We start from the raw sequence: 27,726 nt of genomic DNA, 5'->3' as shown, positions 1-27,726 counted from the left end.
GATCCTTGCTGGAAGTCCATGGAAACCCTCAGCCCCTCTCCCTGAGCAGCCAGAGAGCCTGTCCTGCCTCCAGGACAGCAACCAGCTGGGTTTGGGGGAACTTGGCAGTTATTAGGGTGTGTTCCTCCAGGCTTTGTGCCATAGGGCCCCAGGTACTCCTTAAATCCCCCTTTTTCCCATGTAAATAGGGGATAAATTGCCCAATTTCTGTGTGTGCTGCCAGAAATGACCACGGCATGGATGGCATGGAGAGAAACACTCCCCACTAACCAGCATAAATGGAATATGTCACAAATCCTTTTTTATCAGTTGTGCAGTTCAGCAGATAATTATGAGCAGGACCTCACGGAAGTTTCGTGAATGTTATTTTTGCCCAGGTGGGCTTTTCTCTGAGTGCTGTTTTTCTGTCTTGTTTCAGCCTCCTGAGGACGCTCCAGCTGCCCCTGCTGTTCTTCCCAGGAGCTCAGCCCTGCTTCCCGAGACCAACACAGAGACTTTGCCCTTTCCACCCCCCCAGATCTGTCTCGTACTTTGCTCCTGGCAATGGGAGGTGCAGTCTGTGGGACCCTTTCCCTGGGGCTGAACCAGGCTGTGTGGGAGTCCCTGCACCACTGAGATCCCCGAGGGAGTGTTGGGAAAGGACAGAACTAAGCCGACAAAGGAAGCCAAAAACTCTGCTCCTCCCTGTCCTACAGCCACAGGCTCCTCCCGGGGTGCTGGCCCTGCTGCTGGACAAGCCCCGGGCTCTGCGACAGGAGCACCATAACTAATTCAGATACACTGAATTTATTTTGGTTCCCTGCTAAGCAGGTGGCAAATTGCTTCTGTGTAGAAGTGCCCATGTCCTGTTTGTATGCCACACATTAATGTTTGTTATCCATCGTTCTTTAAAAATCTGTCTTGAAAGAAGATTTTAAGAAGAGTTCCAGAGGAGTGGCTCATGAAAAGATGAATATGAATGAAAATGAAGTGGTTTGTTCCAAGGTATTTCTTGATGACACTGGGTATGTCCCATGCTTTGTCAAATATCCCATGAGCCCAGTTTCAGGAAAAAACATAAAGCTACATTCAGGAAATCAAGCTGTAATTTTTTTTTTTTTTTGAGTTGTCAGTAAACCATGATGAGAAAAACGATGCAATAATTTATAATTGGCTGTCCCTGAACAATGACAAAAGGCTTAACACTGTCCCAGCAAAAAGTTCAACCTGGGAAAGAGTGAACTAAACCAGATTATCCCTGATTCTCATGCACTGGGCTGGGAGAGGCAGCAAGATGGAATAGAAGATGTCACCTGGAAAATATCCTCACCTTGGGGAAAGGGAGCACAAGTCCCACAGAGCCTGAGCCCGGGAGGCTGGCACAGGAACCGGGGAGGAAAAAGAATCCTCTAGAAAAACAGGTGAAGAGGGGAAAATCCAGAAGAAATTCCAGAGTGTGATTTACCACGTGGGATCCACGGCCGAGCACAGAAAGGCAGGGCTGTGGGGTGAGGCCGGGAACAAGGCCAGGAGCAAGGCCAGGAGCGAGGCCAGGAGCAAGGCCAGGAGCGAGGCCAGGAGCAAGGCCAGGAGCGAGGCCAGGAGCGAGGCCAGGAGCAAGGCCAGGAGCGAGGCCAGGAGCAAGGCCAGGAGCAAGGCCAGGAGCAAGGCCAGGAACAAGGCCAGGAGCAAGGCCAGGAGCAAGGCCAGGAACAACGCCGGGAGCAAGGCCAGGAACAACGCCGGGAGCAAGGCCAGGAGCGAGGCCAGGAGCAAGGCCAGGAACAAGGCCAGGAACAACGCCGGGAGCAAGGCCAGGAACAACGCCGGGAGCAAGGCCAGGAGCGAGGCCAGGAGCGAGGCCAGGAGCAAGGCCAGGAGTGAGGCCAGGAGCAAGGCCAGGAACAAGGCCAGGAGCAAGGCCAGGAACAAGGCCAGGAGCAAGGCCAGGAACAAGGCCAGGAACAACGCCAGGAGCAAGGCCAGGAACAAGGCCGGGAGCAAGGCCAGGAGCAAGGCCAGGAACAACGCCGGGAGCAAGGCCAGGAACAAGGCCAGGAACAACGCCGGGAGCAAGGCCAGGAACAACGCCGGGAGCAAGGCCAGGAGCGAGGCCAGGAGCGAGGCCAGGAACGAGGCCAGGAGCGAGGCCAGGAGCGAGGCCAGGAACGAGGCCAGGAGCGAGGCCAGGAACGAGGCCAGGAGCGAGGCCAGGAGCGAGGCCAGGAGCGAGGCCAGGAACAAGGCCAGGAGCGAGGCCAGGAGCAAGGCCAGGAGCGAGGCCAGGAGCGAGGCCAGGAACGAGGCCAGGAGTGAGGCCAGGAACAAGGCCAGGAGTGAGGCCAGGAACGAGGCCAGGAACAAGGCCAGGAACAAGGTCCTGTCGACAGCCACGGCCAAGGTCCCACAGCACCCATTCCCTGGGAGCGTGGGGCAGGAAGGGATCAGAGCTCCGCGCAGGTAAGATGGGCTGATCAGCTGGAAACCCCTTTATCCTGGGATTCTGTGTCCTCTGGAACTCCTTCACCTGCTGGTGTCTCTCACCTGGGTTAAAATGCTTCAGGTGATAACAGAAGAAATACTGAATTTGGTATTGAAATTACCAGAGTCTTTATGTAAACATTATTTAATTATTATTGTTTTACTGCAGTAATTTAGCTGTTAAATTTCAGTGTGATATAATAACAAATGCTGATTTTATGTTTTAGATCAGTGGTCACTCTTAAGACAAAATTTTTGGGAGATTTGTCACATTTGTGTGGACAGCAAGCAGTCATGCTGCTTTTAAAAATACTTGTTTTAAATGCAAAAGATGAAAGTATTTTTCATCTTGCATAGAAAAGACAAATAGTAATTGGAAAAGTATTTTAATTCACAATTTCACTCACTTTTTTTGTAATTTGTGCTGATAATGAGTTACTTGGCAGATAAACACAATGGGGACAGTGGCAGAGGAAGCTGCAGTTGCACATGTGTTACAAAAGTGTTACTTACACGCCAAATTTATGTATTAATTAGGCATCAAATTGTAATTCCACTACAAGGTGAAGCTCTCCTGTGGGTCAAAGTGAACAACACCTAGGTAGGAGTGGTGGGCACCCAGGGGTGCCCCACAGCAGAGAGCCCATCAACGGGCACCCCACTGGAGGTGGGGTGGAACTGGGAACTGTGTGTCCTGGAGGACCAGAAACTGCTGCTTTACAGGCCATTTTATTGTCTCAAGCAGGTTTAGGATGGTATTTTAGTGTTTTAGTGTGTGTGTAATTTTGGAGTCTGGAGGCTCACAGGGTTGGGTAGCACTTGCCTGTCTCCAAATAAAGTTTTTTTATAACAATAAATAAGTTGTTAGTTGCCTAAGAGAAATTTTTATAGATATTAACTCTTACATTTATAGAAAAGGCTTGAGCATCCATATTTTTTGCCCTGATTATCTTAGTTTAATTAAAACCCCCAGCATTTATTATAACTCCATTTGATATTTGTTTATTCAAAGGAAATAGCATCTGGAACGTGCTGAAGCCCAGGTCTGCATCAGCAAAAGCTGTGCTTGATGCACCAGCTTGTACTGGGATGCCTTGTACTGGAACACTTTAGGAATTCAGCAGCACGAGTCCAGTTCCATCAAATCCTAAAGGAACCCCTGAATGTTGTTCCCAGATTTGATTTCTGTGTGTGTCCCCACGCTGGGAACAAGGAGAGCTCGGAGCCTCTGCGTCCACAAGCGCTGCATCCGAGGGGCAGGAGGCGGTGCCCACCTGCCACCCAGTGTCCTCTGGAACTAAATTCCTTCTGATAAATACACACGAGGTGTCACCCTGGGCTGCCTGACACAGAGAGGATTGGAATGACCAATGATCCCATGCATGCCCTGACAAGGGAACACTCCCTCCATGAACAGGGGTCTTGTCTGGGGGACGAGATCCACTCAGACCCATGTAGAGATTTCCTGTTGGTACCAAAAGAAGTCATGTAATTGCAGTTTAATTACATCAATCAGAATTAAACCACTGATAATATTAAATTATTATTGACAAATTTTCCAGTGATAGAAGGATGGGGAGAAGACCATGGCAGAGGGTTGGAGCTATGTGATCTTCGCAGTCCCTTCCCACCCAAGCCAGTCTATATTCCATGATTCTAAAAGCAGATTGCCATGTTTAACTGGTGTCTGTGGAGCTGAATGTGCTCTGGGGTCATGGGGAGATGCTTCTCCCCCAAAATGCCAGTGATGGTCACCAGCAGCAAGCCAGTTTTAGGTTCATGGTGGACCCATCCTCCTCTAACCCTTGTATTTCTTACAGCAATATAAATTCTCTTTAGAAATGGCCTTAACATTTTTAATTAAGAATATGTAGCGTATTTCCTACTGTAGGCAGCAATTAGAAATACCAGTTTAAAGAGTTCAGAGCTTGATGTTTTTATTTAACCATGGATAGCAGGTGTGGTGGGATGGGGGCATTTCCCCTAGGGGAACCTCCTTCAGCACTGGAGCAGGATCTGTCCCTGTGAGCCTCTCAGTTTTGTAGATAATTCCTTTTCTTTAAATGAGTTTGTATACTGATCAAGTGAACAGTAAGCAAATTGTTCTGTGTTCCTGGTGTGCTCTGGCTGTCAGCAGAGGGTGGGGTTTTTGAGGTTTTTTTCTTCCTTCCAGAAAGGATCCACAGGGGAGGTGGGGAGCTGCTGGAGCTGAAATTCCCTGTAAGGCTCCATCAGCAGCCCTGTGTGTGTGTGTGTGCTCAGGCACTCTGGAAATGACTTCCTGCACAGGGGCACCAATGAGCTCTATCATCAGAATGCTATTTGGCAAGTCTTTGCTGAGCAGGGTGACCCCAAACATCCTTGTTTAAAGTGAAGTGTGGGGAAATTCAGGCCATCAAGGAGACTCCCGTTGAGCAAAGGCATTCCTGGGAAGGCACAGAGGGACTGACTCAAAAGCTTTGACTCCCTTTTACCGTGCTGTAAATCTTGCGGGTTTCTCTCTCTCTGTGAAAAGCAGGATTGGGCTCAGCAATAATGAAGAGATTTCCAGTGGGTTAATAATTGTCAGGTTGTATAAAAGCGTGGGGTGTCTCCTTGCACGCTGTTTCTGCTCCGCTGTCTCCGGCGCTGTTAGAGACTGAAGTGCATGGAAATGACAATGTCAGTCTGAATTTATGGATGAGACGGGGTGAGATGGAGGCCCTGGGGCAGGAGTGCAGGCCTGCTGCTGAAGGACGGCCTCAGCCAGGTCTGAGCATGGCTGGGACCTCACTCGTCCCACTGCTTAGCCCAGACATCTCTGGCTGTGCAGAGGCTGCTCCTTAATGGTTTTGCCAAATCCCACGGGAAAACACTTTGACACAGACCTGCTGGGATTTTGCTTCTAAGCAAAACGTCTGGTTTATTACAGCAGGAACTTTGGGTTGTGCTTCCTGGGCTCATTCCGAGGGCAGGACATGGGACCAGCCTTCCTTTTATCCTCTCTATAACTAAAAAACTCGCATTCCTGTATTGCTGTGGGGATATCACACACAGCACAGAATCCCAGATTCCCAGGATGGTTTGGGTTGGGAGGAGCCTCCAAGGTCATCTCATTCCACCCCCTGCCATGGGCAAGGACACCTTCCACTATCCCAGGTTGCTCCAAGCCCCATCCAGCCTTCCCTTGAATCATTTATATGGGTGTTCCTCTTTCTGTGGGAAGTAGAGAAGAGCTTTTTTGGAGTGTAAATTTGTGCAGCAGCAGCAATTTGGTGTCCTGTGTCCTTCCATCCTCAGCTTGCTCTCAGAAAGAAAACTCTGCCTGACCCTGCACAGAGCTGGGACTGGCAGGGTAAAAGCCTTCTCCACCAAGCTGGTTTTAAAGATAATCATTCATTTCACCATTCATTCCCTAGAACACTCCTGTGCAGAGCAGGTTCAGTTCTCATCACAGCTGAAGAGTGCTCCCACTTAATTTGGGTCTTGCTGAGCTCTCACAAATAATAAAGACACGTATTTTTGTAATTTATCAAGCTCAGTGTTAGCCTGAAGAATTAATTAGCTGGAAAAATCTATTATAAAGTTAGCTTTTTAAAAATAATGCCTTCTGTTTGTAAATTAATGTTTGTGTAAATGGCCCCTGCCACGGGAGAGGGTTGGGGTGCCCAGTGATATATCTGCACTTCCAGGTCAGCAGAAATCCCAGAGAAACCTCCCCCAGGGAAGGAGAACATGTCCAAGTCACTAAGACTGTCCTGGCCTCATGCAGATCTGTAGAGGCAGACAGAGGAGATGCTGTTCTGTCAATGGCTTTTTCTGAAGATACTTTGCCCCGGGAGGCACTTTGCTCCTTGTTATAAATGAGGATGTTGTAAACACCCCCGGGATACAGCAAACTGGTGAGTGGAGTGTCAGGAGGCTGTCACGGAGGGGCCGGGGGAGCAGCACGTTGGCAGCGCTGGGATGGTCGTGGAAGGGGATTGTGAAATACTCACATCAACAAATCAAAGCCGCTTTTCTCCCATCCTTAAACACACTGGGAGAATTCTCACGGCTGTAAATTCATAAAGTGCCAGATTCTGAGAGGGCTCTCTGTAGCTGTGTTTCCTAAAAGCCACTGTGGTGAGGTGGTCCAGGCACCAGCAAGATGTTCCAGCAGGATGGAGCAGTGCCGTCACCCAGAGGCCCCGCGTTCCTCTGGGGTGGCATCAGGGCTGATGTCCCCCCGATGTCAGCCCGGGATGCCTTTCCCGGGAGCAGGTGCAGGGGAGGCTGAGGTGTCAGCCTGCATTTCCTGCCTCAGCTCCTCCTGTTCTGCTTGACCGGGCATCCATCCTGCTGAACGGATCCTTCCTGAACTGTCCCCGCTGAACTGTCCCCCCTGAACTGTCCCCCCTGAACTGTCCCTGTGCCATTGCTGCAGCTCCTCCCTCCCCTGAGCCCAGGGGCCTGCAACAGGAAATGTGCCAGGGAGCGACCCTTCTGCACAGACTGTGATGGGTTTAGGATTCTTCTGTCTCTCGGAGCTGTTTCTTTATTTGTTTGCGTGGCCCTGCAGAGCTGATGTGCAGAGCAGGTGAACCGGGCGTGCCTTGTTCCCCACTGTGTTGTGTAATTATGGTTTCACACTGCAGGGAAGACCTGGCCATGAATTTAGCAGCAGAGCACATGTTCTGCAGGGCACCAGGAGAAGTCATGGGAAGGGGCGCGATCATGTTCCCGAGGCTGCCGGAGCTCTGTGAGCGTTTGGACAACGCTCTCAGGGATGCACAGGGCGGGATTGTTGGGGTGTCTGTGCAGGGCCTGGGGTTGGACTCGATGATCCTTGGGGGTGCTTCCAACTCCAGATGGGCTATGACTCTGTGGATCTGCAACACCTACCCAGGAGCAGGTCTGGACAGGGAGGGCTGCTGGAGCTGAGCCCTGGGCAGATGCCATCCCTGCCCCTGCCCCAGCAGTGCCCGATGCCATCAACTGCTCTGGTTTCTGCAGGTCCATTCGGAAAGGACAGAAAATCCATTCCTGCCAGGCGGAGTGGAGCTGAATGGCTGCTTTGTCTGCAGTTCTCCCAGAAGCCCCTCAAACACGACATTCCTGATCCCAGCTTCCCCTGGAGACTTCCCAGCCCAAGGATTTATGTCCTCAGGGGCGTTCCAGCCCTTCCAGCTGCAGCAGCAGATGGATGCCTGTGCTCCACCAGGGATTCCAGCCATGAACCCACTGCCCCTCTAAGGGTTAACTGATAATGACATTTATAAAATCCCCATTTTTGCTAATATAGAAGACAAATATTTTCAAGTAGAATCCCAGACTGGTTTGGTTTGGAAGGGACCTCAAAGTCCATCCAGTGCCACCCCTGCCATGGGCCGGGACACCTCCCACTGTCCCAGGCTGCTCCCAGCCCCAATGTCCAGCCTGGCCTTGGACACTGCCAGGAGCAGCCACAGCTTCTCATTCTTCTCTTATTTTCTTTAGCTGGAAAACAATTTGATGTTATTTATGTGTGGAAATATTAGTGATATTGCCTATTTTTTTAGATAACACAACATGTAGTAATATTTTGTAGCTATCATAGCATATTTTCCATCACCATAATGACTCGCTTCTGATAGTTTTCTTTTTAAAAAGCATTCTAATGTGATTTACCAATTACATGAAAAAGATATGTAAAGGTACCATGTTCATTCATAAGCACCATGTACCCAGGTGAAACACCCGCAGCCATTAGGGGATGTTACCAGCAATTAACCTAAACCAGGTTTCTAAAGGGCAAAGCAGTTTTCAGTGCAGAATCAGGCATTTTTGGAAAAACAATGCAGCATTAAAATAGATGTATTTAACCTGTTCTAGTGGGAGCACAAGAACCAAGGCCATGCTGCCACATGCTGCTTTCTGTGTGGTGTAGGAGTCATGAAATATTTTTAATTTTAAATACTCTTCTCATTTTTTATTACACACTGCTTCAAAATCCAGTGTGAAAAGAAAATGCTGTGGGCTTCTATGCACATATATATATATATATATATATACGTGTGTGTGTGTGTGTGTGTGTGTGTGTGTGTAAAAGGAGTACTATCATGATTTTATCACAAGCAAATGATTTGTAGTGGAAGGAAACAGCTTTTTAAACCCCTGCTATTAAGCCTCGAGGGAGCAGCCCTGTTTTCTGCTGTAGCAGAAGCAGTTTGTAGTGTGCCTGTGTCAGCATCCCCCGTCTCCGTGGGGGGAGGATGGGCAGAGCCTGACTGTGGGGCCAGAGCCGCCAGGTTCTGCTTCCAGCACGGGAGGCGATGCCGGTGCCAGAAACACAGCCCTGCCCCACCTTGGGTTGTTCACGGCATGAGACTGCGTAGGAAAGTGAACAGGAATGGTTGTGCTGGTTGGTCCCTGGTCGTTGTTCCCTGGCAGTCCCGACCTGGCCGAGCAGTGCTGGGAGTGGGGGCACCAGCTCCGGTGATGCCCAGCATCACCCGCCCGGCTCCAGCCTCCCGCCAGGCTCCTGGAGCTGCTGAAAAGCTTCAGGGGGCCCAGGAGCAGCGTTTCAGATTCCAGGCTATGAATATTAATGAAGTGAAATGCTTTTATGCTCGTGGGTAGTTCCTCTGCCGCTGTACGCTCACAGCGTTTGTCAGCATAAATGGATACGGTCGGGAACATTCCTTCCACTGGTAAATTGGACTGGTTTAAGACAGGAAAACCCCAGAATTTTCCAAGTCAGTATAGACAGGATAAAAATACACCACGGACATGTTCACTGGGATGTCCTCTTAATTCTTAAATTTAAAATGAAGAATTTAGTAACAAACTAAGTGGACAGTGAGGGGCTGCTGATTGCTGAGATTTTCAGGGCTAGTAGCCCATCCTCCAGCCACAAAAACCATGTGACTGTGGCCTGAAATGCAATCAAGAGTCTGAATTTCTGCAGAGAATTATTTTCACTCCATAGAGATTTGCCTGAGTGTCTTCACCCCCTCATCCTGCTCACAAAGGCAGGTGTTAAAAAACCAGCATCTTAAAAAAGAAGGTGCACTTTGTCCAAGCTGGGGGTGCAGGTGAGATTTGTGTAAGTACGGAAAGATCCGTAACTAGTATTACCCTGATCTTTGGCTGCTTCATTGCAGCCAGCACAGTTTCCTCTTTCTCACCAGGAGAAAAGGGGAAAAGAAAAAAGAGCTTCTTCCTCCTCCCCAGGGACCTGCCCTGTCTTCTCCCCTGACAGCAAATGTTCACCTTTCTGTGGAACCTATTGGAACTAAATGGCCATCGTTTTTAAATGGTTAGGTAACTCCCCTCTGTATTTTATTCTGCTCATGATTTCTCATCTTCCTGTTCTCTGGGCCCCCCTTCCTGCCCTGCAGTCAGTCCCAATGGGTTATTTGCATTTGTATTCAATGCAAATGTATATGTGTGCACAAGAGGCGTTGAATATGCCATAAATGCCCTCATGTGAATCCAGTGGGAGAGGAAGGGGAAAAGACAAGGAAGCCAAGTCTGGCCCATTGTTCTTTACATGGACATGAAATTCCACCTGTTTATTCTCAACGTGGGGCATAAGTGGGAAGACGAGAGATTCTGCATGCCCATGTCCAAGGGGCTTGTGGGGTCCCAGGTGAGGATGGGATCCATCCCCTGAGGCCACGGTGTTTGTGCAAAGGCTCTCTGATCCACTCTTTCCCACTGCATGGATCTGAGGGGACTGATTCATTGTCCCACGGACAGCTCACAGGCTGCAGCAGGATCCCAGGGTGTGTCCCACGCTGGATTCCAGGCGGGATTCAAGTTTAGCAGGTGATGAAGAACCTCAGGTTCATCCTGGCAGACTCTTCTTCGGGAGAGAGGGGTGAGCTGCCTTAGAGACACCTCCAGCATCGCTTCACCTGCTTGGTAGCTCTGCTTGAAGGGCTCAGTGAGGCATTAACTTGGCCAGTCCAAGTATTTCCTGGTGGTTTTGGTGCCTCTTCCTTACTCCTCAAACATATCCCACCTTTTCCCAGCAGCCCAGGATGCTGTCGGGTGCCTCCCTCAGCCATATGGTCCCTTGTGATAGGTATAACATATAAACATACATATATATATATATATATATGCACATACATAAAGATAAATATGTGTCTCCTTCCATTGCAGCCTTGGTAAGAGGCTGTGCTGATGAAGGTGATCATTCTTCATCAGGAACTGTAGTGACAGGACAAGGACTAATGGATTCAAACTGAAACAGGGGAAATTTAGCTTAGATATATAGAAGAAACTCTTCCCTGTGAGGGTGGGGAGGCCCTGGCACGGAGAAGCTGTGGCTGCCCCTGGATCCTTGGAAGTGTTCAGGGCCAGGCTGGACATGGGGGCTTGGAGCAGCCTGAGACAGTGGAAGATTCCCTGCCCATGGAAGGGGGTGGAACTGGATGGGCTTTGGGGTCAAAGCTTCCCACCCAAACCATTCTGGGATTCAGTGATTCCTTTCTCACATGAAATTTGATCCATCATCTTTGAGGAGTTGCATTCCTGCATCGTTCTATTCAGCAAAGCTGCTGTTTTCCATAAGCCCTGAATGCTCCGATGCACAAATATTAGCGCTCCATCCACTGCCATTTTTGAAATGCTTTTGTCCCATTTTTACAGCTTCCTGGACCAATCCCCTGTCTTTGGCCGGAGGCGGCGGGGTGAGGGAGTGGTCACTGTGCCTTTTGCCGAGGCGCCGCAGCCGCAGCCAGCCCCGGGCAGCGCTGACCGACATCGGCGGTGGCAGCGCCGCGATCCCGGCGAGCGCTCGGCGCTCCGCGGCACCCCAACGCGGTGTGACAGGCGGGGGAATAAAGCAGAGCGGCATCTGCACAACCCCTGTGTCGTCTACTCTCGGCTTCTTTTCTGTCATTTACTTCTCGGTCTCTTTTCACGAATTGCTTCTGAAATTCTTGGAGTGCTGTTGTCCACCTGTGAGCCGCAGCCCCTGTCTCAAGGCCTCGGGAGTGCGGGGGGGGGGGGGGGGGGGGGGGGGGGGAAACACAAAAGAGCCGCCTGACCTGCAGGACCTGGCAGGGGGTTGGAACGAGATGAGGTTTAAGGTCCCTTGCAGCCCAAACCAGTCTGGGATTCTCTGCCCTGCCGGCCGGGCGGGCTGGGAAGGGTTAATCCTTTCCCTGCACAGTGCAGGGGCTGCGCTGGGGAGGGGCATTCAGCTGCTGCTAAGGTCTGGGGGTGAAGAGACGTGAAATAGGGGATGGAGAAGGGACAAGGAATGGGGGATTCTCTCCTTCCCAGCACTGGCTGAGCTGTTCCGCTTCCCAGGTGTGTGTCCCAGGAATTCCCCTTCCGCCTGGCGCTGGTCTCGTGGCCGAGTGTGAAATGGAGAACACGGACACAGGTCCAAGGAGGGTGCACGGGAAGGGTCAGGGCAGCTGCAGCAGCCCCCTCCCACCTACGGGCACCACGTCCTTCGTGCCGTCTCTCCTCCCCTGAGGAGGTGGATTTTGGCTCCGTGGTACTTAACTCATCCTCCCAGAGTTTGTCAGATGAGGCAAATTGTAAATTTGTCATTCATCACTATCATCACCATATTCTGAGTGTTACCCAAAACTGTTAGGGGAGTATTGCTTAAGGAAAATGAATGATTTGATGTATGCCACAGCCTAGAGAAAGCAGTACATTTAACATTTAATAAATTATCTATTTTTTTTCAGGGAAAACACAGTAACTGGCTAAGCCTACTCCAACTTAGACTTAACAGAGAGCTGCTTAACACAACCCAGCACAGCCTATGGAATGGAAATGTTGTAGATTTTGGGATTAAAAATCCCATGTAGGGGAGAGGACCACAGCTGTAGTTAAACCTTGTGTTTATTTTATTCTGTAGGTACCTGCACTGCTGGAGTTTATAAAGCTATGAAGAAAACCCCTTGATACTGAAATTCTACAACCTCTTCCTGCACGTGTACATCGACCATGTTTTAACCCAGCACAAGGAGCTCAGCTGCAGAAACAGAAGGAAGTGAGTTGATGAGAGAAGTGTGGTATTTGTACTGGAGGGATGCGACGCTTCAAGGCCAAGGTTGTGGATTTTGATATCAACATATGATTATATCATGGAATTGATTTAACAAGCTCCAATTCTACCAGATACCAATACCAGTGCTGGGATTCTGGGATGAGCTGCGTTTTGCTTCTGCATTTCACGCCTAAAATGAGTCCATTTTGAGTTCTACTGAAATACTTCATGTCTTAAAAGACTGTATTTGCTGGAAGCCCTGCAGGTGGTGGTTGAGGTGACAAAGAGCACGTTAGGAAATGTCTTGAGTCCTTCTCATGGCTCTTCATTCAGGACGTGCTCTTGCCTGGTGTGTTTGTGTGTCTCAAATATCGGTTTGTTTTCTGATTAACTTCCTTAGTCCTGGGGGTTTTAAGTACAAAGCCAACTGTACAGGACAGGTCTGTGTGTAAATAAGGGATTGCGCTTATCTATGTGTCACTATAAATATGTAAGAAGTTTTGTACATAGGAAAGAAAAAATGGCTCAAAGAATGTTTTCAGAACTGTTTCCTCTGTTTAAATGCACAGACAGGAGATTGCCATCCATGTGCTCCTCACTCTCCGTGAAGGGATCCCGCTGGTTCCGCTCGCTGCCCGCATCCCGCCGGGGTCTGTGAGGAATTTGTTCCCGGCTCGGGGCCGGGCTGGAGCCGGGGCCGCCCTCGCCGGTGAGCTGAGCTGTGTCGGGTCTCGGCTGCTGCTTCCTCACTCTGGCTCCTGTGCATCTCCTACAAACACAGTCTCCAAGCCCCGGGACCGCGGCGGGCAGTGCCCCGATCTGGGGCGTTCCTGCAGCCCCTCCGTGCCCGGTGCGGGGGTGCAGCAGCAGGAGGAGAGGGTGCCACGGGCCATCCCTCACCCTAAACCCGCGTGGACTTCTTGTTCAAGCTGCTGGAGGATGTGGCTATTATTTCCAGTATTCTGCTCTATAATATCTGTAGCCTTCAGTGATTCCTTGAGTGCCTTACGTGGCTTGTGGACAGAATTCCTGACCAGGAAGAGAAAATGCCCCTGGACCGACGCCGGCTCCTTCGCACTCCTGTGCCCCTCGCCCCTCGCCGGCAGCGTGGGTGTGCACAGGAAGAGATTTAGCTTCGACTCAGGAAATCGCCGTGTGAATATGTGTATTAAACCCTGTATGATGTGCTGTACAGTTTATAAAAAGGGACCATTGTAAACTTATGCAAAATGTAACGCAAAGAAAATGGAGGTTTTTGGTCCACTGGCTGGCGTGCCATGACCCGTGTCCTCTAATCCTACTCCAGAATCATATCCAAAACACAGAACATTGGGTTCAGTGCTGCGACAGCAACCGACAGCCCGAAACCAGGGGCTGGAGCGATCGATTAGAGAATTTTACAGATATTTTTGTATTGTGATTCCTATGATATATATCGAGAGACTTTCTATTCCTTTGTAAAATACATAAATTATTGTGAACTTTTAATTAAAAAGATCTGTTTTAAACCTTCAAATTAGATGAATTGGTTTGGGGTTGAGGGGATGGGGAAGCTGGACTGTGACACCGGCCACCCTGGGGGACCAGGAGATGCCCGGGAGGGCTGAGGCGGGGGGCGTTCAGCTGATCCCCGGGCAGCCAACCCCGCGCTGTCTCTGCCATCACAGACGCTGGGAGATGTCACCTCCCGGTCGTACGTGGGGACGGGCACGGGTGGATGGGCACCGGGAGGGGCGGGGGGTCCTTGGGCGGCTCTTAACGCGGCGCTGGGCTCTCGTCCCCAGGGCGAGCGGCTGCGGGAGCTCAGCGGCAGCGGCGCGGGGAGCGCAGGGGGTCCCGGGCCCATGTCGGGGCGGCAGGAGGAGGCTCTGCCCGCCTGCTTTGCGGGGCTGGGAGCGGGCAGCCCGCGGCCGCGGCAGAAGCGCGGCGGGATGTTCTGCAGCGTGGAGGATGCCTTCGACAACAAGACGCTGAACTTCGCCTCGCTCGCTGCCTCCGGAACAGGGACACCCGTCGGGGGGCACCGCCGCGGCACCCACCCGGGACCAAGCCCCGCCGCGGGACCGAGCCCCGACCCCGATCCCGACCCCGGCCCCGATCCCGGCCCCGCCGCGGCCGCGCCGCCCCCGAGAGCCGCCGCTCCGGCTGCGCTGCCCGACGGCTGCCGGCAGGTAACGGGACTGCGCCGGGACAGGGCCCGGGGGCGCCTCTCGGAGCCGGCCCGGCCGAGACCGCTCCGGGAGGGCGAGCGGGGATCTGTCCGGCTGTCCTCCCGTCCCGTCCCGTCCCGTCCCGTCCCGTCCCGTCCCGTCCCGCCGGCCCGCGGAGCCCCGCGCCGGGAGCGGGCGCTGGGACCATCCCTGCGGAGCGGGTTTGAGCAGGGCACGGTCGGCGGGCGCCGAGCGGCCGCTTTTCTCTCGGGGGACACGACTGTCTCCAGCCCCGCCACCCGGGCTCCGCTCGCCTCCCGCCGGATCGTCTCTGTCCGCGGCCCCGGGCGCGCGGGGGGGGCGGGCGGGGGCGCGCACGCAGGCGGGGACGCGCGGCGGCGGGCGCGGGCACGCGCGGCAGCCCCGCACACACGCGGCGGAGGCGGCGGCGATGTCGCACACGGGCAGGAAGAGCGTGACCCGCGCCACGGTGAGGGCTCCCTGCGGGGCGAGGGCTGCGGGACCCCGGGGGCTGCGAGACCCCGGGGGCTGCGAGCTGGGGCCGCGCCGGGGGCCGGGGGTCCCCCCGGCCGGCGGAGATGGAGCGGGGCGGGCGGTCTCGCACACCGGGGAGCGCCGCGGGGTCCTGCCCGCCCCCGGGGCGGTCGCCCGGCGGTGCCGGTGCCCGGCGGTGCCGAACCCCTGCCCTGTCCCCGCCGCGCAGCCTCCCCGCTCCTCTCCTTTGTCGCGCGGCCCGGCCGGAGCCCGGCGGTCCCAGCGCTTTGTCCCGGGGCCGCCCCGGGGGGACAAAGGCGGGCGCGCCCCGCACCGCGGCCGCGGGGCTGCCCCGCCGTGCCCCCGGTTCCCTGCGCCGCCGGGGCGGGAGATGCGCTTCGGGAACGCTTTTATCCTGGGGTGGGCTTGGGAGTGGGACAGCGTCTCGCAGCCGTGTTCTGCTCCCCCGCCTCAGCCCGGGGGTCCCCGCCCGCACTCCCCGGTCCCCCGCGGCTCCCGCGGCCCCGGCGCCAGCGCTTTCCAGCAGGAGTCGGGACAAATCCCTCGATTGCGATGCCTTGTGTTTTGGTTTTTCTCCTTTTGCTGGCTCGTGGCAGAACTCCCTTGGGAAAATCCCGGTGGGTGCGGGAGCCTGGGACCAGCCGCGTTACTGGGCTGCGGAAGCGGACCCTGGGTGTAGGGGGCTGGAGCTGGGCTGGGGATGGGGTGAGGGTGAGGGTGAGGACTGAGTGAGGATGAGGATGCGATAAGGATGGGGATGGGCTGAAGATGGGCCCCACAAGGGGAGGGGCCGTCAGGCTCTCCCGTGGGGCAGCAACAGTGAGGCTTCCTTTGATTGATGTTATGGGACAAGGGAAAACAATAAAGACACGATAAATCCTTGACAGTTTAAAAAAAAAAAAAAAAAAAAGGAATGCGGTTCTTTAATTTTCCTTTTATATGCCAACGATGCTCTTTTAAACAAGCCCCAAAATGTTTCTAGGCAGTTCTGCCTCAGGACCCGGCGCTTTGTGGTGCAGCATCTCCAGGCTGTGCTGCCACGTGCTCAGGCGTCCTTCCGCTGGTTTTGTGCCCAGGCCGTGCTCTTTGTGCTGCCCACTTCAGCACTGGAAATAATTTTTCAAGCAATACCAGAGAGCAGGACAGGAATCCTCTGAAATTAGGCTGCAGCTCCACATAGACACCAGTGCTGCTGCTTCTTAAATTTTCTACTTAAAGATTCTGGGTAAAGATTCTGCAAATCTGAAAACTGTGCCAGTGTCTGGCTTTGCAGTGAGGCAAGTCCTCGAGGCTTTATCTGCCTCTGCCTCGCAGATAATGAATGGCAATAAATTACCAGGTTAATGAGATGCACTGAGAGATGCACTGAGCAGTCTCGTAGCTAGCCGGAGCCAAGGGAGGAGGCAGGAACACAGCTCAGCCCTTGGAGCTGGGGGTACCCAGGGCTGCCAGGCTCAGCGATGCACCCCTGGCTCCTGCCACCCTTCAGAGACCTGTGCTCCCCCAAGTGACAATTTCATAATGTTCCTCTTGCAAATGTAGTTGTAGAATAGTCTGGATAGTCATTGAACTTGAGGGATTGGAGGGAAAATATTAATCCCAGATTTAAATAAAGCTCGGAATGAGTCAAGTGAAATCTAAACAAAAGAATCTTTTAAAAACTGTGGTTTTTTTCCCATTAGAGTGACCAGCTTCTAATCAAAGGAGGAAAAATTGTCAACGATGATCAGTCATTTTATGCAGACGTTTATGTGGAGGATGGTTTAATAAAGTAAGTTAAGAATTTATATTTGATAATGTAATTTCTTAGAATGATACAGTGCCTTGGCATTTGAACAAGGTTCCTTCCCATCATTTTTTTCTTGGCAATCTTTTTGAAAAACAAAGGCAGCATTTTAGAGTAGTGTCAAGAAAGAGCTGCACTGGTGTAGTTCTGCAGCTGGAAAGACTTGCAGAGCACTGGCAGCCTGGGGAGGAGCAACAGAGGTTGCTTGGGCATCCTCACTTCAAAGTTGTTGCCAGTTAAGAGGAGATCTTGATTTCCTTTCCAGACAAATCGGAGAAAACCTGATAGTTCCTGGTGGCACGAGGACCATCGATGCCTATGGGCAGCTGGTGATGCCGGGGGGCATCGACGTCCACACGCGGCTGCAGGCGCCCGTCATGGGCATGAGCTCGGCCGACGGCTTCTTCCAAGGCACCAAGGCAGCGCTGGCAGGAGGCACCACCATGATCAGTAAGAGGGAGCACATTCCAACAGGCTTTAAGTTTTCTAGCATAATACACCAGGCCTTGAGTCACTGCAGGGATATTTATTTACCTTCATAGCACAGAAATGTCAATTTCTGCGGGAGAAATCAAAGCACCACAAGGCTAACTGAAGGTGTTGTGTACCATGCAGAACCTCCTTCCCTTGCTGCACACTGATATTAAAAATACAGGTGTATATTAAAAATATGTGTCTACTCCTGCCTCACCTCATCAGAGAGCAAAACAGAAGAACACTTTAAACACCTTTTGTTTTTAACAGCTTTGCAACTATGGGGGTATGTCAAGTTTCTTGGCTTTAAGCACAGGCTCAATTTTTGTGTTAATGTAAAATAATTTTGCTCTGTTTTGTTCCTATTCCATTTCCAAGAGCCACTGTAGTATGGGGCTGCAGGACCAGTCTCAAGAGTGCTGGCCCAGCTCCCTGCCGAGCCCACAGCCAGTGCAGGGAATGGGAGCAGAGCCAAGGGAAGTGCTGGGCAGTGGGTGCTGCCCATGGGAAATGCCCCAGAGCAGAAGTGTGAGGTTTGTCACCAGCCACTCACAGTGCTGTGCTGGCTGAAAACAAGATGAAGAAGCCATAACTTGGGGTTTGCTTGTTCCATTTGTATCACTCTGTCTGGGACATTCCTTGTCCACTGTCTCTAAGCAGCGCTACAAGATGAGCTGGCACCGCGCTGTCCGCTCCCACAGCAGCGGGTCTCTGGCAGGGGCTCGGTGCCCGCGGTGCCCGGCAGTGTCCCGCCCATCCCTAACGCCGCGCGGTGTCTCCGCAGTTGACCACGTGTGCCCGGACGCGGGGAGCGGCCTCCTGGCCGCCTACGAGCAGTGGCGTGGCCGCGCCGACGGCCAGGCCTGCTGCGACTACGGCCTGAGCGTGGACGTCCCGCGCTGGCACGAGAGCCTGAGGGAGGAGCTGGAGGCCCTGGTCAAGGACAAGGGTAAGGGCAGAGGGAGCCCCGCCGGGGTCGGGGTCACTGCGGGGCCCCGGGGGAGCGGGGACGGCGCCGCTGCCCCCCGGCACCCCGCGCTGCAGAGGGACCGCGCTCCTTCCTGTGAGCTGGAGAGAGCTGTGGATGGGGACACTGGCACCGGCTTCCTGCCATAACATCGGGGTCTGTGCCCTCACCTTTGGGCAACTGGCAGCCTGGTCATGGAAGGGGATTTTGGAAATTAAAGGAGTAGGGTTGGCTACCCTGACATGAGCTGCCGGGTATACAAAAAAACATTTAAATAAAGACCTCCAAGACAGGGCTTATGGAAGAAAACTCAGCTTTAAGCATTCCATAGAGATTCCGTTGTGCCTGTAATTCCTGTGCATCTCGAGGTATCCGCAGGATGTGGCTGGCTGGAAAGCAGGAAAGTAGACCAGCGGCAGGGATTCGTGCATTCATTAATACCTATTGCCATGTTTGGAACTACGTTTTCCTTCAGATATGCTAATGCAGAGCTAAGTGTCTTCAGTGTAATCTGTAGTCTTGCAAGCAAGGGTTTAATTGGCCAATTACCATAGAAATTTGCAGTGAATTTCCTATTAAAATGCAGAGTGGCTGAAGTAATGGAGCTATTCCTTGGAACACATATGAAATACAGTTGTAATTTGATCAGGGTTTGGTATTGCTTATTGCCTCTATCTATATAAAATACAGCAGCAATTCACAGAATCACAGACTGGTTTGGATTGGAAAGGACCTCATCCCATTCCACCCCTGCCATGGGCAGGGACACCTCCCACTGTCCTAGGCTGCTCCAAGCCCCAATGTCCAGCCTGGCCCTGGGCACTGCCAGGGATCCAGTGGCAGCCCCAGCTGCTCTGGGCACCCTGTGCCAGGGCCTGCCCACCCTCCCAGAGAACAATTCCTTCCCAATATCCCATCCAGCCCTGCCCTCTGGCACTGGGAAGCCATTCCCTGTGTCCTGTCCCTCCGGGTGCTTGTCCAAATTTGAGGATAAACCATAGACTGAAGCCACCACTGGAGGAAAACCCGCCTGGGAGTGAGGCAGCTGAGTGTGCGTTTGGAGCCAGTCACCAAGGGCACCTAAACCCAGACAGGGACCACAGGGGTTTCTTTTTTTGGTTCAGATGCACCAAAAAGTAGGGGTTTATTGTCTTTCACAACTCCCATGCTTTGGGGTCAGTGCTTGTGGGGACATTCCTCACATCAGCCCTTGGCTTTGTTTTACTTACAGTCTAACCCTCACCAGCACAACCCCCTGGTTCAACCACCCTCACAGCCCACATGAGGGCAGTGAGTTCTCAGATGGACAAAGCCACACGTGTCATTTTCTTTTTTCAAGGTGTGAACTCCTTCCTGGTGTTCATGGCTTACAAGGACAAGCTGCAGTGCACTGATGGCCAGGTAGGACACCAGCATGCAGGGAAAGCCACAGCCTCACCCTGAGCGTGGGTGGTGGTGGGGCTGACGCTGGGGACCTGCTGTGTCTTGGCAGATGTACGAGATCTTCTGCATCCTCCGGGACCTGGGGGCCATCGCCCAAGTGCACGCGGAGAACGGGGACATCATCGAGGAGGTGCCGTGCTTGTGTCCACTGAACCCCAAGGGTGACCAGGGCCCTCGGGGAGGAGAATCCCTGCCCCTGTCTCTGCCCCTGCAGGGGAAGCTGGTGGAGGGAGGGGGCTCATGGGACCCTGTGCAGCAGCATGTGCAGGCAGAGGAACATGCAGGAGGATCAGAGTGTCCTGTGGAATCATCAGGGTCCTCATGGATCTTCCCAAAAAGCACTTTGGGGGTTCCTAAAGGATTACTGACTGCCTTAAGTGATGCTTTATCCCATTATCTGTGTTGTGTAGGAGTCTGGAGTACTTGAGAAAAGCATGAGGTTTGAGGTTTTTACAGTAATATCCATGACATTGGCAGTGTTTAACTCCACCATCAGCATTTCCTTGATGTCAAAGCCTCTGCTCATGGGCCTTATTTTCCCTTTTTACCTGTAGAAAAGACAGTCTTGGCTCCAGCCTCAGTCAGATGCACAAGGTGGAGTTAGATTGGCAGTTCCTTTAGCTCATGGTCACGCCAGTGTTCAGTCTGGTGTGGGAGGAAGGCTAAACTGAAAGCCAGAGCCAATGCTTCAAATGGGTTTATTTGAACAAACAGGATAGAGGCTAATTCCCACCTCCTGGGATTTTAGCTAGAAACCTGTTCCTCAGCTGGCTGTGCAGAATAACATGACCTCAGGCAGCTCATAGCTGCAGCAGTGTTTCTGTAAGCTGCCAGTGTGGTGACACTTGAGCTCTGGGGACAAACTTGGAGGAGATCTGTGACAAGAATACAGACAAATAAGCATCCTCTAAGAGCAAGGTCCTTTAAAGGCTCCTGTGGGATCTGCTCCGTGGTGTTAGATAACATCCTTGCATTAGTGCCAGCTGACTGGGAGGTTACATGATACAGAGCAGCACAGAGGGGACAGGTGAGGTGTGTGCTGGACATCTGCATTCAGGTGCCACGTGAGTGACCTTGGACGTCCCAGAGCTCATCTCAGCATCTGTCACCAGGGGTTCCCTTTCCTCTGTGCCACATGGCAAAGTGCAAAGGGACAGAAATGTTCGGGAGAGGTGGCACTTGTTGCACCCCAGTGACAGTCTCACATCCTTGTGCCCATCCCTGCCTCCTCCAGGGGCTCCTGAGCAGCTCCAGCAGGCTCAGGTGGTGGGAACACCTCTCCCTTGCTGTAGTCGTGCACCAGGGCTGGGGCAGCCTGGGGATGAGCTGCGATGGGTGTGAGTGCCCTCCTCCAGAACCGTGCGTTTGAGGGCTGCGAAGGTCCAGAGGGGCTGTTGGGACACAGCAGCTCCTATGCAGGAGCATTTCTGCTGCACGGGATAGGTCCTTGGGAAGTGGCCCCGCAGAGAGGGGGGGTCCCAGGGACTCATGGCACTGCTCGGTGGGTTCATGAATTGTCCCCAGCCCTCGGGTGGCTCTGGACAAAGGGTGCTGTGTCCCCGCAAAGGGTGCTCCAGGCAGGCTGTGCCCGTCACTGACTGCTCTCTCCTTCCTCCTTGCCCACCCAGGAGCAGAAGAGGCTGCTGGAGCTGGGGATTACGGGGCCGGAGGGGCACGTCCTCAGCCGCCCCGAGGAGGTAACGCCGCCAGCCCTCGCGCCGAGCTCCGGGCCCCGCCGTGCAGAGGGGCTGGGACACCTGTGCCGTGTTCTTGTGCCCGCAGGTGGAGGCGGAGGCCGTGTTCCGCGCCATCACCATCGCCAGGCAGGCCAACTGCCCCCTCTACGTCACCAAGGTCATGAGCAGGGGCGCCGCAGACGTCCTGGCTCAGGCGAAGAGGAAAGGTAACACGCTGGCCTGCGCAGACGGTAACTGAGCCTCTCAATCCAGCCAGGATTCTCATTCTAGCGGTGAGGTCTGAGAAGTCCTTGTCTTCTGAGCTCCCCCACACTCTGAGGGCACTGAGGCTCATGCTGGTTTCCATGGCAGGGGTGCTGGCACTAATTGCTTGGAGCTGGGAAGATTGGAGGGGATGTGCTGGAAACTGTGACACCTGCACCTCGGCAGACACAGCTGAGAAACGGGAAATAATCCACTCATGATCCATGTGTGAACTGAATGAAAAACAGATGTGGAGCAAGCTCCAATTCTGGCTGGGGGTGGAGTGGGAAGGGCTGGGGTCAGTCTTGTGGGGAGCACGATGGAAGGGGGAGCACAGTCACCGCTTCCCCCAGCCTGGGGGCTGCCAGACAGACACAGGTTTGGTTTAAAGGAAGGCATGATGGCTTGTGGGAATGTGTGTCTGGTGTAAGGAGATAACAGACAGATCCAGAACTTGCTTTGGCAGTGTCTCCCACTCATCTGAGATAATCTAAAGGATTAAGGAGAATCTGAAGGGCTGGGAATGCTGAACGAAGTGAAACTGTCGTGTGTGGTTGCGGCGGTGCCGTGTCTGTCCCTGCCGCCCTCATTCCCGGCTCGCTCCGCAGGCACCGTGGTGTACGGGGAGCCCATCACCGCCAGCCTGGGCACCGACGGCTCCCACTACTGGAGCAAGAACTGGGCCAAAGCCGCCGCCTTCGTCACGTCGCCCCCCATCAGCCCCGACCCCAGCACGCCGGATCACCTCAGCACTCTGCTGTCCAGGTGGGTCCCGTGTCACACAGGCACCTGAGCACACCTGCGCTGTCTGCATCCCGCCCACACCCACCCGGGTGCCATTTACAGCACCAACGTGGCCTGTGGGGCCCTACGCCCGCGAGCCGTCGGTGCCCCCATGGTCTGCCCAGCAAGGGGGCTTTGCTGGCCTGGGGGTGCCGTCGGTGCCCCCCTCCCTGACCCCTGCCCTGTCCTTCCCCAGCGGGGACCTGCAGGTCACCGGCAGCGCCCACTGCACCTTCACCACCGCGCAGAAGGCCGTGGGCAAGGACAACTTCACCCTCATCCCCGAGGGCACCAACGGCATCGAGGAGCGGATGTCCGTGGTCTGGGAGAAGTGTGTGGTAGGTGCTGCAGTGGGGGAGCTGGATGGGAGCACACGTGAGCTGTGCCTGTGCTCGAGGCTGTCACAGCCTCCTTAATTCAGACAAGCCAGAGAGGTGACACTGTCTAGACACTGCTGCAGCTTCAGAGAGCTGCTAACAAGAGACTGAGACACACAAATGCTTTCCCAGTGTCTTCAAAGGCTGCTTTGTAGAGACCACCCTCCTCTCTCGCTCACAGTCACCAGGGAGTCTCTCCAGCACTTTTTCCTGAGGGTGATGAGGTGTTCCCATCCCCTCGTGCTCACCAGAGGCCTGGGAGGAGGATGGGGAGAGGGTGTCTCTCTCGTAGGACGTGGCCGTGGCCATACTTCCCACTGCCTGCTCACCCCCGGCCCCACCAGTGGGACAAGTCTCTGTGTCACCTCAGTGTCTGCCAGGCAGCAGGGCTCTGATCTGAGGGTGGGGTCAGTCTGTGTCCTGGCACCCCAGTGCACACTTCCCTGTTGGCAGCATCCCTGGGGGGCTCTATCCTGCATCCCACAAAGCAGATGTCCCTGTGCAGACTGCAGGAGCTTGGGAGCCAAGCCACCTCTCTTAGGTGGGCTTTGTTCAAAGAGAAATAGCTTTTTTCTTAAGATAGCAAATGAAGATGATAAATAGCACTTGCGTAGGTTCACTTCCAGTCTTTCTTCACTGAGCTTAATCCTCTTCATTGACCCTGAGATGCCTGTACAGGAGTTGGAGCCAACCAGTAAAGGTCTTGTTTATCAGAGACTTGAAGCTTTGGAGTCGAAGGAAAATAAAACCTGTCTCTCATATCCTTTAGCCCACAGGGACAAGGCTCAGGCCCCCATCCCCCTTCTCCTGTACCGCAGCCCGGTGGCAATGCAGACCCTCGCCCCACATGGGCACAGGGGTGTGTCTGGCCGCTCCTGCCAGTGGGACAGCACAGGTCTGGCCACAGGGAGGGACCGTGCCCGCTATGGAGCTGTGTCCATCTGTGATGCTCCCTCCCCTCTCCGCCCCAGGTCCCCGGGAAGATGGATGAGAACGATTTCGTAGCGGTGACCAGCACCAACGCTGCCAAGATCTTCAACTGCTACCCCAGGAAGGGGCGTGTGGCTGTGGGCGCCGACGCAGACCTGGTGGTGTGGAACCCCAAGGCTACGAAAATCATCTCAGCAAAAACCCACAATTTGGTAAAATATTTTAAAAATCATTTTCTGGAGCTGGTTTTAGAGTCAGAAGAGATCTGGAAAGCAATGCATGTCCTTATCAAGATCAAATCATTCAGCCGGGGAGGAGTTCTCTGTGTAGGTTAAGTGACCTTGCATTTGCTTTTAAAAATACAAGGAGAATACCCTTTTGTTGCTGTAAAGGGTGGGATTGGTACTGAGTGACCACCCCAAAACAGTCAGCATCTGGTATGGAAATCTTAAGGTCAATGTATTTGCTGTGGACTAGAAAAATGTAAGTGCTGCACTTAAGTATTGAACTACTACTAAACTGTAATGTGTATTAGTTATAGTTTAATTTGTATTAAACTATTTCTATAATTTAATATATAATGGTATTAATATAGTATATAATTTAAATGTTCTATAAAGAGTATATAAATAATATAATAATATAAATACAATTTAATAAGTATAAAATTATTGCTGTTGTTTAATATGATGGGGTTTAGGGTTTATTTTCTCCACTCCAGTTTGCTTCCCACTGGAATCTTGTTATTTGAAATATGAGGGGTTAGTTAATTCTGACATATGGTGCATGAGGAGCAGTGTACAAAAATGGGGGGCATTGTTGGCCTTCTTTTAAACCCTACAGGCTCTGAATAACAGGGTTTGCTTTTTCCAGAACGTGGAGTACAATATATTTGAAGGCACCGAGTGCCACGGGGTCCCAACCGTGGTCATAAGTCAGGGAAGAGTTGTCCTTGAAGATGGAAATCTGTGTGTCACCCAGGGCTCAGGTCGCTTCATTCCTAGGAAGACGTTCCCTGACTTTGTTTATAAAAGGATAAAGGCAAGAAACAGGGTAAGGAGAGTTTTATTTGCCATAATCCTGTGTTTTGATCACAATGTCTCTGCTTTAGTGAATTGGGGCTGCTGGGATGGCAAACCTGCAACAGCAGCAGGAATATTATTAATGCTATTTCTTTCTGTGTGTTGTCGTGGAACTGCCTGGCACCTCAATCAAGAATTCTTAGTATTAGAGCTAATAATGACAGTTTTATTAGCCCATTATAATGTTACAAAGCAAAAATATGACTTTTAGCAAAAGGTTTTTTTGGTTTGTATTGAAGTAGAGGGAGGAATTCCTCTCCTAGCTGTGCTGGAGAAGTTTCTGTTGCTGTATTCCCAGTGCCTGCTCTGCAGCCCTTGGAGGGTGAGGGGTGGATGTCCCATAGGTACTGGAAATACAGCAAGATAAATCCTCCTGTGTGCTGGCATAGCTTTTTAAAGAGACACAAAGACATGCAAATATGTAAAGAGCTTCTTAACAGCTCTGTCCTCCTTCCCTTTTCCCTGTGCTATTGCAGACACTGTAACTCTGCATCCTACACAAAGGCGCAGCAGGAATCAGTAACCCAAGTTAACTGCAGAGGCAGGAGCCACGACTCTGGTGTGCCTCAGGGTGCCTGGGGTGCCTGGAGGGCAGGATGAGGATGTGCCAGCTCCCTGCAGGGGGGGATGGAACCCAGAGAAGCTGTAGATGCCCCATCCCTGGTGGTGTCCAAGGCCAGGTTGAAAGTCCTTTTAAGACCATCGATTCCAACCATTCCCAGCACTGCCAAGGCCACCACTGCCCCACGTCCCGAAGTGCCACATCCACAGGGCTTTGAGATCCCTCCAGGGATGGGGACTCACCCCTGCCCTGGGCAGCTGTGCCAGGCCTGGGCAGCCCTTTCTATGAAGAAATGTTCCCCGTATCCAGCCCGAATCTCCCCTGGCCCAGCTGGAGGCCATTCCCCCTCGCCCTGTCGCCCGTCCCGCACACTGACCCTCTGCTCCCCGCAGCTGGCCGAGGTGCACGGCGTGCCCCGGGGGATGTACGACGGGCCGGTCCATGAGGTGCCAGCGAGCGTCAAGGCCGTGGCACCCAGCACGGCACCGCGAATCGCGCCCGGCGCCGGCAAAGCCGCGGCCCCGCCCGTGCGCAACCTGCACCAGTCGGGCTTCAGCCTGTCCGGTACGTGGGCCCACAACGGGGGCGGGTTGGGGCGGGATGAGTGTCCGGGCAAGGCTGAGCAGCAGCAACTTCGTTTTTGCTCAGTAATAAAGCAGTTTGTCCTGTGGCCGCAGCCAAAGGACCAAGCGCAGCACAGAAAGCTCTAGAATGTTCTACAGTGTTTCTGTCAGTGCACAAAGCCTGTCGGGGGCTCTGTTTCCAGGAGCCAGAGCAGGCAGTGATTCAGCAGCATTCATTCTGCAGAAACCTGCCCAGCAGCTGTCAGGAGCTTGGAAAGCCAATGCTGTGCCCTAAAATGACTTCCATAATGGCTTTTTAGCTGGTTGGATCAGATGGGTCCCATATTGTTTGATAAATGTCACAAGGCCCCACATTTTATTATACACAAAATTTATTTATAGGAAAGCCATTTATAACATTTTCCAGAAAGAAGCAATGAAAAATGAAGAAGTTCATGCAAATACAGCCATTCCAAACTGGGCTATGCTAGTAGAGTGTCCAAAATGACATATAATGAAATTATTAGTATTTCCCCCTGAGGAATTCTTTTATGGTTGGAGCATTTAAAGCAGCGGGACTGCCCCGCTCTCTGCTCTCCCCCAGGATCACAGGCAGATGACCACATTGCCCGGCGCACGGCGCAGAAGATCATGGCCCCGCCGGGCGGGAGGTCCAACATCACCTCGCTGTCCTGACGCTGTCCTGAGCTGTCCCTGCCGGGAAGGGGCCAGCGGGCCGCTCTCCGCGCAGGAGGACAAGCGAGCGAGCGCTTGTCAGCTGCGCCAGCCCTTCCCTCGTAGGTAGAAAGTAGAGTGATCCCTGAGGTAGCGCTCCCAGCTTGGATTCTCTGTCAGTGTTCCTCCACTAGCTGCTTGGAAAGCCCTTCCCTGTGCATGCGGCACCGCGACGTACCCAGGGCTGCGGGGTCAGCCGGGCCGGCTGGGGGCCGGGGCGGGAATGAAGGCACATCCGGGCTGGATCACGCTCTTTTCCAGCAGCACCCACTGCCCGCTCACATCAAAGGACTTCCAGCCCGTGAGCACTTCCATGGTTTCCAGTCAGTGGCCTCTGCCCTGGCCGTGCTCCCGGAGCCACCGTCACCGCGTCTGTCCCTCGGTGGTCACAGCTCAGGGGTGGGTGCAGCCCCGTGTCCCGGGGCAGAGTGGTGCTGGTTCTCCAGGACCTGGCCATGCCCTGGGCCAGTGTCAGCCTTGTTTTTTAAAGATTATTTATACAGTTTTTCAAGAACTGAGTGTGAGTCCAATACCCAATACCAGGGCTCGTTTGGAGGCCAGGTGCGTGCGACACACTTTTTTATAGAGATTATTATAGCCCAGTTATTATATTTAAAGGTGTGTACATAGAGTGAACCTCTGGCCATAGAGCCATGCATGTACCTCCAGGAATGGCTCTCCATTCCTGTCTACTCCTTGCTTGGAATAAAGTTGGTGGGAAACCACGAAATGGTGGAAGTGGTTGATCCACCCGAGTCCATTTTGTTGTTTTCTTGAGTTTTTCTGGGTGAGGCTTGTACAATCCCATCCTGACTTGCAGGTTACTGTGCTCCCCTTGGAGCGGTGGGAGCCTCATCATCCATGGTGTGGGCAGAATCCCACCCTTCTTCTCAGCTGTGCCTGCCCCCGGAGCCCCTTGGTTTGCAGATAAACCCACAACCCCAGGGGTGGGGGCTGGTTTCCCTCTAGGCCCACGCTGGTCCCAGGGCTGGTGAGA

General features: G+C 53.2%; 3 protein-coding genes across 30 annotated transcripts in view; all 3 read left to right on the top strand.

The window, feature by feature from the left end:
- Positions 1 to 1,214, top strand: part of JAKMIP3 (Janus kinase and microtubule interacting protein 3) — a 52,865-nt gene extending 51,651 nt beyond the window's left edge. For 21 of the 27 annotated variants that reach the window (XM_032116360.1, XM_032116358.1, XM_032116364.1 and 18 more), the window contains one exon: positions 419 to 1,214. In XM_032116360.1, the coding sequence (XP_031972251.1) occupies positions 419 to 583 (165 nt within the window). In that variant the 3' untranslated portion in view covers positions 584 to 1,214. The remainder of the gene's footprint in view (positions 1 to 418) is intronic. The other 6 variants (XM_032116382.1, XM_032116376.1, XM_032116374.1 and 3 more) reach the window with 1 other exon arrangement.
- Positions 949 to 13,937, top strand: LOC116447364 (testis-specific H1 histone-like). Its single transcript, XM_032116493.1, has 3 exons — positions 949 to 1,004; positions 1,393 to 2,439; positions 12,290 to 13,937. The coding sequence occupies exons 1-3, from the start codon at positions 949 to 951 to the stop codon at positions 12,312 to 12,314; spliced, it is 1,128 nt and encodes a 375-aa protein (XP_031972384.1). The 3' UTR covers positions 12,315 to 13,937.
- A 296-nt stretch (positions 13,938 to 14,233) lies between these two features.
- On the top strand, positions 14,234 to 27,489 carry DPYSL4 (dihydropyrimidinase like 4). 2 transcript variants are annotated; one of them, XM_032116865.1, is made up of 14 exons: positions 14,234 to 14,592; positions 16,770 to 16,858; positions 17,139 to 17,323; positions 18,132 to 18,296; positions 19,654 to 19,715; positions 19,807 to 19,887; positions 21,386 to 21,454; positions 21,540 to 21,660; positions 22,306 to 22,462; positions 22,677 to 22,818; positions 23,829 to 23,999; positions 24,661 to 24,840; positions 25,824 to 25,995; positions 26,599 to 27,489. In XM_032116865.1, exons 1-14 carry the CDS (start codon positions 14,266 to 14,268, stop codon positions 26,688 to 26,690), a joined length of 2,013 nt encoding a protein of 670 aa, XP_031972756.1. In that variant the 5' UTR covers positions 14,234 to 14,265; the 3' UTR covers positions 26,691 to 27,489. The 2 variants fall into 2 exon arrangements, with proteins under 2 accessions (XP_031972756.1, XP_031972757.1); XM_032116866.1 differs by lacking the exon at positions 14,234 to 14,592 and adding an exon at positions 14,971 to 15,061.
- The last annotated feature ends 237 nt before the right edge of the window (positions 27,490 to 27,726 follow it).

This window comes from Corvus moneduloides, chromosome 8 (assembly GCF_009650955.1).
Source record: "Corvus moneduloides isolate bCorMon1 chromosome 8, bCorMon1.pri, whole genome shotgun sequence".
NCBI classification, from domain to species: Eukaryota; Metazoa; Chordata; class Aves; order Passeriformes; family Corvidae; genus Corvus; species Corvus moneduloides.
Note: the sequence above shows the minus strand (reverse complement) of the source record. Positions and strands in the feature narration are given on the sequence as shown.